Below are 15,781 nucleotides of genomic sequence, written 5' to 3'. Positions count from 1 at the left end.
GGTGACTTTAGCCTTCCAAAGCCCTCAAGATGCTTGCACATCTATCAGGTGACCTGAGTCCTTGAAAAGGACATAAGCAATAAACTTCTTTGATGAAATTCTGCTGTTAAGCTGCAAAACACTCATTAAAGGTGGGACAGTGAACAGCATCAGTTCTCAATCAACATAAAGGCTTTCAACTGTCCGGATGATATAGAATGACTTTGTTTGGTTTCCAGTTTGTTTATAAGCTTTAAATAGAAGGAGTATGAAACCTGGTCACTGTTGGTTGTGCTCCTGGCACTACCCAGACAATCACCAGGCACATGCATAACAAGGAAAATCAAAGGGAATTCGAGAAGTGTTTAACCTCTAGGTCACGAATCTGACCTGTGCATTTGTCATTGGAGTTAAGCAAAGAAAGTTTCAAAGCATTCTACTTCAATCTGGATGATCCGATGGGATATAGGATTTTTCACTTTGACTCTTACTGTGCTCTGTATTAGTACTTTTCCTGAGTAGGCTGAAAAAAACAGAACCTAAAAAAAACCCACAAACAAACAGAACCTGAAAGTAAGACTTTAAAGATAACTGTGAGTTATCTTTAAACCAACAGCAGTGCTGGGACACCTTGCAGCAGAACACAGTGGACACCTTCACTTTGCTTTAGATTCTAGCAAAGCTTTCAGGAATTGTCATCATCTCGTTTCAGCAGTAGCTTGCACAAAAGGTCTTCAGGATTCAATTAACTTCCTGTTTCAGAATTAGGGAAGATACATTCCCAGTGCTGTCACAGACAAAAAGAAAGGTGAAGTCTCTTTCAGGCTCCCAGCAGTTCTCAGAGTGGCTGGACACATCTTTCCCCTGATGCATGTTCAAAACAAGGATTTTTAAAGTTGCCTGTTATGTCAATGTCACAAGGAAGGTTTTTTTTCATACTATTCCATAAAACCAGAGAGCACAGTCTCCAACCAGATCAGGGCATTCTCCATTTCAGAGCAGAGACGCTCATTTTAACAAAGGGAGCCCATTAACTTGTTGTCCCTACACCTACCAGCCTAAATGCTGGAGCCAACGTGGAAGAGGAGACCATGAACACGTTATTTCTTTGTGCCATGATATCAATGTCCAGTAACAGCAAGGGCTAAAAAAGGCTGAGGATTCAAATGACTTCGGATCTAAGTGAATTCACTGGAAATACTTTCAACTTTTTTCCCTAACAGATAGCCTGGAGATATGATGAGACTGGGAAGTGCATTCAAGACCCTGAATCTGACGTTGCTGTCTTTTTATGTCAGAGCAATTTCCAAATCAAAATACTGAAGCAAATGGTCTTCCCCAGGCAACAGTTATTTGAAATGCAGTGATGGGCATCAGTCTAAGAACATAGATACAACTGAAATATTTTCATTATTTCAAGGCTTCAGTCACCTCTAGCAGAGATGAGCTGTGATTCGCATAAGGCAGATGACTCCCCAAGAGACAAGGATGAAAAATTCCCTTTCCTCCATTAGTGGACTAGTGGAATTTAGGAGTATGTCTTCCCCAGTGAGACTGCCTTGCACAGCAAGCCAGCATCTAGTATTTTTAAAAGAAGTAATAATGTTTTCCAAGCCAGCTGCATACAGAAGACAAAGTCCCTCCAGCTCTTCTGCACAAAGAACTATTTTTCTCATATTTTTTTGGTTCCAAATTAGGCTTGCAAGTGCTTCCCTACTTCCTGACACTGAGTGAGACAGTTTGTGTGAATGACTTGAGAAAGCAAAAAAATATGTAGCAGGTTCACCGGGTGCTGCAACATGTGAGGATTTCCCCTTTGCCTGTTACAAGTTCACTGCCTTTTCCATCTAAAAATACATTCTTTACTATTCACATTTCAACAACATCTTGGTTCAAGGCGGGATGTAGACCCCATGTTGCCAGGCTCTGTATGAAGTCACTGGCAGACGGTCCTCATTTCTGGGGATCCAGCTGTATAGCTGACGCCACACGCCTGGATAAAGGTGGGAACGTAAACCCAGCTCTTGCTATCATATGCCTTGGCATTATTAAATTTCACAAGTGTTTACTGCCACTGTGTGTAAAGCAATGTTTTAGCTTACGTTGTATAAGCAGCTTTTATTTACCCATGCAAGATAACAATATAAAGACCATGGCTGCCTAGCAACTTAACTTCAACAGGAGATAGGTTAAGATTAATAATTGCAGTTTTAAGAACTGTTTTCCTTTCCCCCACACGTGATCTTGTTAACGACAAGATGAGAAACCATGACTCAAGAGAGCTGGGTTCTATTTCCAGCCCTGGCAATGGTTCTCTGACCTTGAGCCTGTTTCTAGTTTCTAAATTTACAAAATAGCAATGATAAATTTCCTCTACTTTGGACAGATTTGGAGATCTTCAAATGACAAGTGCTATATAAAAGAGTACAGGTTTCTGCCAGCATACTACTTAATAGATGGCCTCTTAGATAGCAAAGCAACAGCCAGAGTAAGCAGTGCTTGAGTGTGTCATATGCCTTCTTCAACCAACAGCTAAGGAGAACTTATCTTGTAGATGAAGTCAAGGGTCCTGGGGTCTTAGGGAGCATGTTACCTATTCCAGCTTTTTTCACCTCAAAGTTTTGGCCAGTGGGGGTCCATTAGTAACTATTTTGTTCAGAGGTATTGATCATTACAGTGTTACCCTTGATGCTCTGACTCAGCCCTGCCCTTGTATTTTCTTCACTGTCCTTCTGAAACTAAGATAGCAACCAGTTTGCCAGTAAGTTGTCTCTGCAACCAAATCTTCACCACCTTTTCAGCAATACTGACTTAACTGTTGTGTCTACAGCAGAACCCAGTCTGTACTTATGCCATAAATGAAAGGGGTCTATAAACTGAAACTGGTCTCAAGGCTTTAAGTTACATGTAAATACTCACCAAGGTTATAAAAGGGCCCCGTGAATATGAAACAGAGATAGCGAACAAATCCTGGGATAAGCTTTTAAAAGAGAGGAATCCAGGCCAAATGGAAACACACTAAGTATAATTTATAATGAGCAATGTGTAAAAAGCTATCCAAATCATGTAATGTAGCTCACAATGAGAATAAACAGTGATCTTCCAATAGGGACAAGCTCAGATAAGCTAAGTATCTGCTAAAAGGCTGAACTTTGGGTAACCTTTGTTGAATGAGTTAGTAACACCCAAAGTCACCACTGCATTTCACTAACAGCTGAAAAGGACTGTAGCAAAAATAGTGCTTATTTCAATATGCCTAACCTGGAATGCAGTACCTGTCCTCATGTACAATGGGAAATGGTTGTTGCTGTGTGATAAATGTCAAAAACGCAGACATACGAACCACTTCTTTTGCCCACAGGGAGCACAGACAATCTTGTAAGGTAACCGATTCGGATGACAAGACGAAAGAACACCTGCACCATTGAACTATTGCTATAAAGAACATATAAATGCACGAAAAAGCCAAACTTCATTTTGAGCACAAATCATGCAATTCATCCCCATCTTGAGATCTGCACAGGCATCAGAGGTGGTCAACGTGATTGCTTTGAAATGTGTGTAAATACCTGAGAGAGTGCTGCCTGCAACAGAAAACAATAGAGAATGCCTATTTCTTGTATTTTTATGCTCTTGGAAGTGTTTTGCAATTGTTAGAGATCTTTGACAGGCCACTTTGCCAATAACTGGTGGAAACAAAAATCAAGCGCAGACCCACGCTATTTAGCTATCATGATGAAAAGCGCAGTGAGACTCTCAGAGCGCTGTCAGATGCCAACGGAGAGAGCAGTCTGGGTGGTTTGAGGAACTGCAAACCCTGAGTGCGGTTGGGACCCCCGGGTGCAGTGAACAGCTGGGGGACAAATTCCTCAACCATCATGGTTATCTTCAGAGTAATGACTGCCTTTCAGTAGTTGCTACTCAGTCTCAGAGCATGATTTGCCCAGGACACAGGTTTACTTCTTAACTAGGTAGTCCCCTAAAATATATACATAAAGTGACAATTTTAATATGGAATCCTTTTCTGCACCCCACACATGCCCTTTTCCCCAAAGCTCTGGGAATAAGAAACAGCATCCTGCCTTTTTTTTTTTTTTTTTTTAAAACCTTCAGCGCAGTGAGTCATTCACCAAGTTTATGACAACGTCTGAACAGCGAGCAACCATTACCCTGCTACAGGAACGAGCAAATGCACAAGCAAACTAGAAATACGACCATGTGTCACACTGGCATCGATCGTCTCCCAGCAAAGAGAGCAGTCAGCACTAGAGAATGAACCATCCAGGGCAACAGAGCTCCTTCCTTGGTCTGTTAGTCCATGTTGCTTTTCCCAAGCCTCCTAGCAGAAAACAAAAGGTGAACCCTAGACAGTCAAAGAAACATGAGGTCACACAACTGCCCAGCACTATCACTAAGCACAGCAGCAAAACTTGGCAGGCTTAATGAGTATCTAGAGTGTCTCTTGCCAGGTACTTGAGCTTCCAACAGAGATGCTGCGGTTTCTTCCAAAAATGTTGCCTTCTTAAACAAACTGGACAGATTGTTGTGGAGATGCTAAGAGAATGTCAATCTGCTAAATGTCAGAAAGATTTTTGACTAAACTAGGAAGAAAAATAGCTGAGAATTGCAGCTATATAATTAGTAACAAATCTTTAAATCTACATGTTTGGATAGCAAGACTGATTTAAAAATCAATTGCTGAAGTGAAGCAGCCAAGAGGCCAGATTCAGATCTTCTTTACATCAGTGAAAAGAGAGAGTAGCTCCCCTGAAGCCAAAGGAGTACATAATGCTGTAACCGTCCTAGACCATCCTTTCAAGTTTGTTAAAAGCCAAAAGCTTACAGTAATTTTAATGTTATACTACAAATATGAAGGTGGCATATGGTATTCATACATGGCCTTCAGCGCTCCTCATAACGGTTAATAAGAGGATGGGTTGGGGAGAAATGTTTAAGATGCAGATTTTGGTGGCTGGGTACAGTGCAAGGGGATGGGGGAGGGAAGAGGGTTTCAGACACTGAAAAATAGAAAGCAATGGGACCCAAAGCTTGGGTTTTGGCTTCAGTTGAGGGCACTTTTTATTAAACCATGAAATAACGGGCAAAAATGGTTTCTGAAGTGTCACTACTGGCTTGTACCATAAATATCAACTGAGCCAAATGGGGGAATGTTCCAATTTCCAAACTCTTTTTTCAGGCTGCCTATGAAGTTGGGAAAGCAGCAAGTTTTCTTATGCCTGATGGGCTCCATTCCTGTAGTGTCTGTGCATCTTAGTGGCCTGGATGTATGCATCTTCAGTGCACCTTTCCTAAGGAGGGCAACGCTATTCTGTCCATTTTTATAGACAGGGAACTGAAGCACAGTGGCTGACTATTTGCTAAATCCAGTGGCACTTCCAGGTTCCCAGATCTGAATGTGTCCCAGATGCTCCATTTCCAGGCAACATCCAAAGACACCTAAGCCCCATCCCTTGATTTCCACAGAAGGACCCCAAACAGGGACCAGCCAGGGCAGCCAGGGAGCTCCAGCAGGTTTCCAGCCAGACGAGAGGGACAGCCAGGCCCTGAAGGGTGCTGTGCCAGGCTCCAAGAGACAGCATTAGAAAAGCCGAGATCTTCACAGATTATAAGGCACCTTGCACGCTCCAGGACAAATATTTTGTCCAAGGTCATGTCAAAAGTCTATGACAGGGCAAGGAAGCGATGCCAGGTGTCCACCACCTCCCAGCCTCCCCCCCCGAACACTCTCCTTCACCGTGCTATTCACAATCCATCCATGTGCAAAGACCTTTCTTTGCAACTGTGCAGGCAAGAAGAAATGAAAGGGGTGGATTTCCCCAGAGAAAAGCAAAAGGAGCTGCAAAATATTCCTTGTATCCTGTCAATTCACACCACATTAACCATAAGGTTTCCTATACTATCCCTTTCCCTCCCTCACCACCATCCCCACACCCGTTCCTCTCCCCATTTTACTACCTTTTACTTAGTTAACCGCTAGGAAAGGCGCTTGTTATTTCTGTAACAAACATCCACAGACACCGAGGCCCTAAAAGCACACAAGACTGCTGAGCTGTATTCAGCAAAAGGTCTCACTTTACATTACTGCTGGCTGTTACCAGAGCTCTTCCCCGGGCACCTGGCAGCTCTGTTGTTTTTATGGTGGCTTTTCGTACCAGCCCGGAGAGTTTCCAGGAGCAAAGCAGCTCACGAAGCAGGTGACAGGGGCTGAGGTACCGGCCACCTGTCCCAGAGCCGCGCGTAAGGCCACAAAGGGGATTTAACTTAGGCTGTTTTTAAGAGGATTTGGGAATCATCGACTTGCAGAAAACCACAGTCCCATCTGCTGCTCCAGTGCAAGTCTTTTAGCTGTTCTCATAAAGCTCATTTCTGTTAAAGTCTCACTTATTCTCCTCTTACAGGATCCTGCTGCATAACACAGATGCTCGAAGACATGAGTTTAGGTGCTGGTGGAGGAGAACAACAAACGAGATGTTTTCAGAAGTCAATTAGCTTCATATATCACATGATACTGTAAATAGCATCATTGGAGTAAATAAACAAATAGGCCTGATTTTCAGAGCCAAATAGTCACGAGAGACCAGACATTGTGGAGCAGTCAAGCTCCTGGGGCTTCAGCTAGGATTTAGGAGGGTTGTGGTGTGCTCAGAGTTTTTGGAAGTTTGACCCATTATTCAGCAGTTTAAATATGGAGTTAAGAGCTGAGCTTCAAGGTTTAAGTGATATTCCCACTATACTTCCTAGTTCAGAGACAGAAACTCTCCGTTACGTCATACATACAAAGGTACAAAATGAAACAGAGTCATGCAACAAAGCTACATCTAAAAGGGAGAGAAAGGGAAAACAAATTCACTAGGACAAACCAAAACCTGCTTGTTTTCTTAGCTACTTGAACACTAAGATATATACAGTCCAGCCATCTTCTTCCTCCCCTGTTTTCCATTGGCAAGAGAAGATCAACAAGCTTCCTGTAAATTGCTTTTATAGATTTTATAGATAGCTGTTTTTTGCTTTTTAGATTTTATAGATAGCTGGGTTTTTGCTTTTTAGATTTTATAGACAGATTTACAATTTAGACTTCAGCTGCAGCTTCTTAAAAGAAATCCAGGATTGCCTGTTTGGACCTTAAATAAATCAGTCCTGATCCTATAACATAAGGCTCTTCCACAGGATTGACTGCCCTTTCACCCTCGAGGTGGTTCCCATCAGGTCAGGATTAAATGGCAGTACTCTTGCTGGTACCATCCGTGTCACTGCAATATACGTGCCGTATGGATTAGCAAAGGACTTTCTCTGTCAGGACTCGGTCTGTCCTCTTTCACGGGCCCTGGTCTTGGTGTAAAACGTGTGCAGGAATGGACGAGAGGAAACGGGGACACAGAGCAAGCTGCACCACACACGCAGCACAGGATACAGCGAGGAGCTGAACCTCAAATAACTGCGCTGAATAGCTCATAAAATGGGAGTCTCTGTCCTGTTTGCACTGCGCCAACGTCGCATGGAAGCAAACAGAAGTCGTTACCCAAATAAGAGCTGACAAATCTCAGAAATCACAGCGAGTTAGGGGTGCCAGGGACCCGCGACAGGGAACATCTGTCAAAGCAGTCCTAGCGGATATTGTCTAACTTGATATTAAAACCTCCAGTGAAATAGATTTCTCCTGCAGTAACCACACCTAGTGCTTATCTGTCCTTACCTTTAGGAGATTTTCCTAATATTTAACTAAAACGCTCCACCTAAGCCCATTGCCACTTTCCTGCTTCTGAAGAGAAAACCAGCAGATTGCTCTGCTCTTTCTCATAACCTTCTTAAAGAAAGGCTTTACCTCTCTTCACCTTCCTAAAGGAAATTAATCCATTTTTTTCCCCAACATTTTCTCATTGGAAACAGCTCCCACTGCCTCACTGTTCTTGTTGTTCTTCTCCAGGCGCTATTAAATGCTCCTACATCTTTCTCAAAGCGCACTGGCCAAAACGGGACATGCTATTCCAGCTCAGCTCCCATCGGCGTGAGGGCAACGACTGCACCAGTCTAGTTATGGGGCTTCTGCTACTGCACTTGAGGATAAGATTTCATTCTTTTACAGCAGGATTATACCACCTCTCACTGAGTTTACCTCCCACATCCCAGTCACAATATTTCTCTGCGCCCGTAATGCCTTCTCTCCAAGAACAATATTTTGCTCATGTCTTTACTGAGTTGCATCTGCTCATTCCAAATTATTTCTCTAATTTTATCAAGATGGTCTTGAATTCCTAGTGAGTAAAAGTCATCCGGGCTCGGTCCACTAAATACTGCACTTAGCTTTCTGCCGATTTGGCTCGAATAAAATTACTCCCTTCGAACAACTGTATCAACTTGAATTTGCCTCAGACATTAAGCCACTGAAAGAAAACAGGCAGGCATTTTTCAGAAAAATCTTCTTTCCGTATATGGCTATTAATACAGTTGCTAATTATTGATCTTTAAGGGCATTGAAAAAAATCAGTCTTCTTAAAAATCACCTCACTCAAATCTCCAGTAGTTGTACCTCATATCTTTGTTTTAGAGCACGGCTGTTCAGAGTGAGATTGCTACATCAGGCAAAAGGGTTGCTGCAGGCATCTCTCAATTGATCAGATTTTTCTCTTACCAATTCATTGCTTTTAAAGTGATTTATTGCACCTCAAATAAGAGGAGCAAACATTCCTTCCGTGTCGCTCTTGACACTAATTCTAGGGACTGCTCTTAGCCGCTCTCTTAGATAAACACTAACGAAAAAGAAGCCACCTTTTGGATTGGATTGAATCCAAGATCTGAACAAAGTTTCATAAAGGAATTGGGAATTGCTTTGCTAGGTTAGACCATTGATCCAGTTAATGGATTGAAGACATGGGCACATAACTAATTACCCCCCAGCAAGTGAGCCACACTAACCGATGATGTACAAGCTCTCAGCCTGCTGAAACGTGCAGTCAGACACTGCAGCTTCCATCATCACGAAGGTGAATCTATTCTTAAGGGAGGATTTGTTCGCAATATTTCAGAAACATCACAGCATCAAGATCCTGCCCTAAGTAGCACCTTAATTACCATACAAAGGATAATCAATACAAATAGATCATGACAGGCAGGTTACTTTGCCAAACGACTTGAGCGTTTTAAGACTCTCCAGGACAAAAGGCACAACATAAATGAAGGTTATTTCTTACTAGCTATTTCAGAGCTCCTCTGATGTTGTCAAAAGCAGCACTGCGTTTTTCTTACTTTCTGTACTCCTGGTGCGAGAGTGAGGAAAAGAAGCCGAGTGCTTGGCTCTTCGGATTCACAGTGAGCATCTTTGATGCTATCAGCCTGGAAAGTCATTTGGCGGGGAAGACAGAGAGAACAGGTTTGCAGCAGAGATTGCAGTAAGGAAGACATGGAGGGCCCAGCTGGGGAAGGTGCCCCTGCCGACCGCTGCTCCGCAAACTGAGGAGCCGTAGCAGCAAGTGGGCGATCCAACGTGCCATCAGCAAAAAGTTCCTGTACGTGTCTCAAAAGGTTCAAGTGTTTAATTGAAGCTAAGTTCTCGTTTGAACATTTACTTTCCGAGATCTCCAACAAGGGGAGAAATTAGATCTCTTCTTAACAGAGAAAGAGGAGTTAAAGAATAAAAATAGTAGCAGCCAGGTGCTTCATTTCCTTAACTTGATTACACTCTGCATGTGAAACATAATGAGTTCAAAACAGTAATTACAGAATAATACATGCGATAAGACAGACCACGCTCACAAAAAAAATGAAAGCAATTATGAGTGAAATTAGGTGGGAAAGAAAATTAATGGAAAAATGACTGATGGAGATATTTTACCAGATGTCAGAAAAGCAACAATTAAAAAAAGACTGCTAAAAACAAAAAAAGAAAAAAGCACCTGATTTAGAAAATAAGGAAAATCAGCCAAAACCCAAAGTTATATTGAAAAGTGGGGAAGAGGAATTTAATAGAATTATTAAATAAATTAGAAAGTCAGGAATTATTTTTTAGAAAGCTGATAGATACTAATCCACATCCCATCGGCCAAGTCCATTAATAGACAGAAGCCGTTGCACTGACAGCAAGAAACCAGCCTTAGCAGAGATATCATGATGTTTTGGGGCAATTATACTCTACAGAACAGAGATCTCTACGTTTTGGAGCAAGCAAGCTGAGGTACACATATGATGACTTGATGGACAGACGCGTATCCAGTCACACCACCATGAAAGGGCCACAGCCACTGAGCATGAGTGAAACGGGAGAACATACTAGTTCGGAAATGTTATCACCAGTAAGAATAAATAAATAAGCAAGAGGAGCCTTTGGAGCGCTGGGAAGGCTGGCAGAAAACAGCAGAGGGAGAGCAGACTCCAAGGCTTCAAACTTGGTACACCCTGCCCAGCTAAGGGATCTCCCACCCAAGATGAAGTCCTGTCAGGCCACACATCTGCTGCCAGCTTCCACGGTTCTGGGATTAAAGACAGACATTTTCCAACTTGGTGAATATTTTAGCTTCTCGCTGGTCTTTGCTCTTGAAAAATTACAGAAACGCCTGCTAGAAAACAGTATCGCTGCTATTGGAATTCACGAGCCATTAAGCTGAAGCATCATTTTCTGGCTGCATTTTGATTGCTACGCAGAAAACATTCTGGGTGCAGATTTAAATACTAACAGCCTTTTAAAATGTATTCAGACAGTGAATTATTACAAGCAAGCAATGATTTTAAAAGCGTATTACAAACATTAAAAGACAAAATGCAGAGCCCCATTGCAGACAGATGACTGCCACACAGAAAAAAAAAAGCTCGTCAGTAGGAACTGCACCTTATCTTCTCTTTAACATTTAATTTAATGAACAGTGTGTGAGCAGTGTGCCATGTTAACAGAACAACAGCTACTATTCACAAAACTATTTTAAACACCTTCACCCTGAATACAGATAAGCTCAGATATCCAGAAGAAGCTCCTCTGCACAGTATCTAATGGCAGTACAAACTTCCTACTATTTACCTACTCTGTAGGACCCAACCTTGATAGAAAGGGAAGAGCTCCAAAATGACAGATAACAGATTACCTTCACTGCCTGCTATACTGAATCTACAATACAAATTGAGGTCATCTGGATAAATTCAGGAGATAGATCCCCGAAGAAGCTAGTTGAGAACACAAACTCATTTCATAGACGATCAGTATTCTCCACTTGATCACGCTGAAGCTTAGTTTTAAGCACTAACCGTACCTTAGCATCTTCCATTATTCTGAAAAACAGGCAGCAAATGAGAACAAGTGACTATGGCTACTTGTATGTCTAATTTTCAGTGAAAATGACAGCAATTACTGCGTGTTAGCTCAAAAGAATAAAAATACCTACAAGAATGGAAACCAACTGTAGCTTGTCAAATCACTGTCTGCTGCAGCAATAAGAAAATCATAGAAGTGGGAAATGGGAGAAGAGAGAAGAATATAAAAACTATAGCAAATCCTTATCTGTCACTACAGGGAAAAAAGTGTTACAAAAATATCTGTATTAGATAAGAATCAATAGAAGTAATTCTTATATCACAAAGCCTCCTACCTACAGCAGCATCCCATTTCTGTAGGGAAGCAAACACTCCAGGCTTAAGTTAGAAATACATGATATTTAGGAAAAAGTTTCTTCCCCACTAATTTAAGGTTGAGAAGAATATCCAGAGGAGCTTAGGGGTCAAGCATTCAATAACTAGGTAGGCAAAAAACAAAGCCAGGCAGCACACATCCACATTATCTAAAATTAGTTGGGATAGCACCCATTTTACTTGTAAAAATAAAACACTTTGATGACAAAAAAAGAAAAAAAGGTGCAAAAGAACTAAATCCCTTCTTTCCTGCAAAGGAAGCAACTTTTCCAGCCAAGTCCTGTCCTGGCTGAATTCAGTGACACGACTTCCACTGATTTATATGAGCCCTGGACTGGACCTTCCTATGCTGTGGGTCTGCAGGGAGGAGCCCAACCAGATCATGAACTACTCTTTCAATGTCGCATAGGCAACAACTTTAGCAAAAGCTCCTGGGTACATTTATAGCATTGGCATGAACCATTTTTTCAGAGGGACCCTGGACTTCTGCATTTCTCAAGCAATACAATAGCTATTGGAAGTGTCACTGCTGACGCTGAACGTTGCAAGGCAGCAGCACTGCGCGCTGAACTCGGACGACCAGGGAAAAGATGCCCAAGAGTCTGCACAGGCTGGGAAAGGAGAGATATCTGCAAGTGCGGGCAGCCAGGGCTGGGGAAGGAGGAGAGCTGGCCGGGAAGGGGGACGCAGAACAGCCAGCAGCAGCAGCCAGCAGGCACTGGGGAAGGTGAGGAGCCGGGAGGAAGAGCCAGCAGGGATTTGGGAATGAGCAGAGCCAGCTGCACGCAGCGAGCCAAGAAGAGTGGCCAGCAGGGACCGGGTTACGAGGGCTCGGGGAAGGAGGGCAGCCAGCTTCCTGGCCCGTCCTTCCTCGGAGCATGCTTTTCCTTTGTATTCTTTAGCGTTTCTCCACGTGGCTATCACAGCCTTTAACACCCGTTAGCCTATCCAGAGCTGGCACCGAATTTCCTGGTTGCCCTGTAAGCCTGGGCAAGCCGGTCACAAGCCTGCGATTCCTGCCGCGTCTCCGTGCTGAGCCTCTCCCTGTGGCCGCAGCACTTAGCGAGGGGAAACGGGCTCCGCAGGCTGCTACGGCACGGGAACAACGGCAGAGACGGCACCGCAGCCATTCCTCATGCGGGAGGCAGACCCGGGAGTCGCATCACACGCGACAGATGGGGCGACCGTGCCCAGCTTAACCATGAAATACCGAAAACCGATTCCTAATCCTCTCCCTCGCAGGCTGCATGCTCTGCCTGGGCAGATTAACTCTCTTTGCATGCTCCAGCACAGCAGCAGCACAGACACGTCGTGGATGATGGGCTGGGCAAACTGAAGCTTCCCTCCGCTTACAGTTTCCAGCTAAACACTGGATGCTTTGCACCCATGGCATGATGCTTTCTGCACATCAATGCAACAGTTGTCAAAGATGTCAAAAAGAAAAAGGGCATGTTCTGTCTTCTTTTACCTTCTGCCCTTTCCTTCCCGTGCCTTTGACCTGGTTGTCTCATGGTTAAATGCAAACACTAAAAAAAAATACCTTAGCAGCTGCACAACTATATTAATAAATATCACCGCTGAGCACACACTGTCCATACCGCACCTGACTATGCACCGCTCTCCTGCCATTCAGTGAGCTTGTTAGGTAAATGTAAAACACAGGAGTACACAGGGGTAATTTTTCTTCTGCTTTATGAACTCCAAGCAGTTTGAATACAATTGCAGTGAGTCTGATTATTCTTCTGTTTATACTGTGCTGGCCTGTCCCAGCATAGAAATTAAACAATTACTGATAAAAAATGAAGCCAGTCTTAGCCAGGAAATACATACCTTCTGGGTGCTGGTCAAAGGCACAGCTTTTGTGCACCTAAAATACATGTCCCTGATTGCTGAACGTGCAGGGATTGCGCAGCTCCCATTCCATTTCAGCAGGGACCACGAGTCCTCTCAAAGTCAGGTCTCCAATCACCCCGCCGGCTGCCTAACTTAAGTACCTGCAACATTTAACGCTTCTGGCCACAGCGAACAACATATTTACTTGCCATCTCAAAATCTTTGTGCCGTGGCCCATTTTCAGTCTTGTTTATTCAAAACCAAATCAGGATTACTCCAAAGAAGTCGATGGTATTTTAGGCAGGCATCAAAATCGCATGTGCCAAACAAGCACCTTCCAAAAAAGGCAGAGTCCCCATGAGAAGCTACGGCCCCACCACGCACCGGGGGCAGGCGCCAGCCCAGAGCCGATGGCCGGTGCTTCGGGGCCAGCCTGCTCCGGCCGGGGCGGCTCTGCCCTCCGCGGCTTCCCCAGCGCTCTCCGCTGCTCCAGCGAGCCAACAGTGCTCCTTACGGCAGCTGACCACAAAAATTCATCGTTGCCAATTCCTCAGTTGCTGGAATTCATACACAGAAAATGCTAAGCTGCCCTGCTCTGCACCAGAGGGGAATCTGCCTGTCAGTGACTATGTGGATCTTGTGTAAACAGAGAGTAATACCTCTCCACAAAGCGTGTTTGAAAGCACCAAGCATTTCTGCAGTTGAGGAAGCAGTGGTGCACTTGAACATCCATTCTGTGAATGCAAATACCTCTTCTCTCTCGTGTTTTTTTTCTTTTTTCCTTTTTTTTTTTTTTTATGAATGTGCAGTTTGCTTTCCTGCATGTACTTGGGGAGAAAAGGGATGGAGAGCAACGCAGGCCCGAGGGAGCATGAAACTCTAGCGGAGGGGCAATGACACGTGATTGGGAGGGTAGCTCCTGGGCTGAGAAAAGGAGGCCTGCCTGCAACCTTGATCTGCGCAGGATGGCAATAACGTACGTACTGTGTCTCCTAGCAGACAACAGGAAGCCAAGCGCATAGGTACCCAAGGGTCGTTCCAGGCAGAAGCCATAGGAGCGCACCAGGAGCTCCGCGTACAGCACTGAAAAGCCCTTCTGCACTGTCTCATATGGTATTGCATCGTGGCATTGCAAGAAATCCTCCCTTTTCCGGCAGAAGAGATACAAACCCAAAGATACCCAAGTAGGACGAGTCCCCAGTATTCCTTGGCGCTCCTACAGCGATGCTGAGGACGGCCCGGATGCCTGCGCAGCCCAGCACCCCGCGCTGCCGCTCACCCGGGGACATCGCTGTCCCCTAACTGCGGAGCCGCTGCCGCGCACTGCTCTGCGAGCGGCTGCTACCCCTCAGTGAAATACAAAGCGAAATATTTTCGCGGATATGTGAAGTCTACCGAGATCACCGAGGCTTCTAGTGAAGGAGGATGCGGAAAAATATCTGTTAAACACAATGATAAAAAAAAAGACGAAATATCTCATAATACCTTATTATCTCCTGTGAGAAATTACGGTGTGCTGCTCTACTACGAAAAAAGATTGCATTAGCATTGCAATAGGCAGCGTTACAGATAACGCCACTGCACTCCAGAAGAGTCACCCAGTCGCAGGCTTTACAACGAGTACATGCCCCGAAGGCTGACAGCAACTGCGCTTGCTAGAATCGAAATCTGTCAACCAAAAACATCATATGATAAACTAGAAATAAACACATTATTCAGACAATGCTGGGTTCACTTACCATACTGCATATACAAAATAGCTTCTCATTTGCACTGGATTATTTTAAAAGAGTGGCTGTCCCCCCGCAGCTCTACAACCCATGTGACAGCTAGGCTGACTCCTTCCCACTCACTTAGAGCTGGCCTGCAACATCTGCAGTCACGATGTTTACATGACTTGGCCCATGAAAGTCATGGGGGCAGCTTGCTGCATACATATAATACACCATATAATAAGCTTTACAGAATCTGCCCCTCAAATTTATATACTCATTTCTTGCTAATGACCCAGCTCCCTGAACACCCTGGAAAGCAGCGCCACAGCGAATGCAGCAGCATTCTGGAGGACCAGGAGCATTAAAGGATGGTGACAGAAGAAAGCTGGAAACTAGATTAAGAGCATTTAACTATTCCCACTGCATAATTTTAAGACCTGTGCCACAAAAACCATTTTCTGAGGACTGCTTAGGCTCTTTACACTCTGGCAAAGTCATTTTTAATAGACCCAATGAGCATCCTCAAAAGGTGTTGAATATCTGCCCAGTGACTAACCATCCTGCCTCTTCAGGGTGGAGAGCAAAAGCTGGTGGCCAGACCTGTACCTAGCTGTAAGGGAGCC

The 15,781-nt window shown here is 44.0% G+C and overlaps 1 protein-coding gene across 1 annotated transcript in view; it reads right to left on the bottom strand.

Moving 5' to 3' along the window:
* The window catches only part of NEURL1 (neuralized E3 ubiquitin protein ligase 1), a 123,910-nt gene extending 108,653 nt beyond the window's left edge, over positions 1–15,257 (bottom strand). The window contains exon 1 of the mRNA XM_067300207.1: positions 15,183–15,257. Within this exon, the coding sequence (XP_067156308.1) occupies positions 15,183–15,192 (10 nt within the window). The 5' untranslated portion in view covers positions 15,193–15,257. The remainder of the gene's footprint in view (positions 1–15,182) is intronic.
* Positions 15,258–15,781: the final 524 nt, after the last annotated feature.

This window comes from Apteryx mantelli, chromosome 7, assembly GCF_036417845.1.
Source record: "Apteryx mantelli isolate bAptMan1 chromosome 7, bAptMan1.hap1, whole genome shotgun sequence".
In the NCBI taxonomy this organism is placed as follows: domain Eukaryota; kingdom Metazoa; phylum Chordata; class Aves; order Apterygiformes; family Apterygidae; genus Apteryx; species Apteryx mantelli.
Note: the sequence above shows the minus strand (reverse complement) of the source record. Positions and strands in the feature narration are given on the sequence as shown.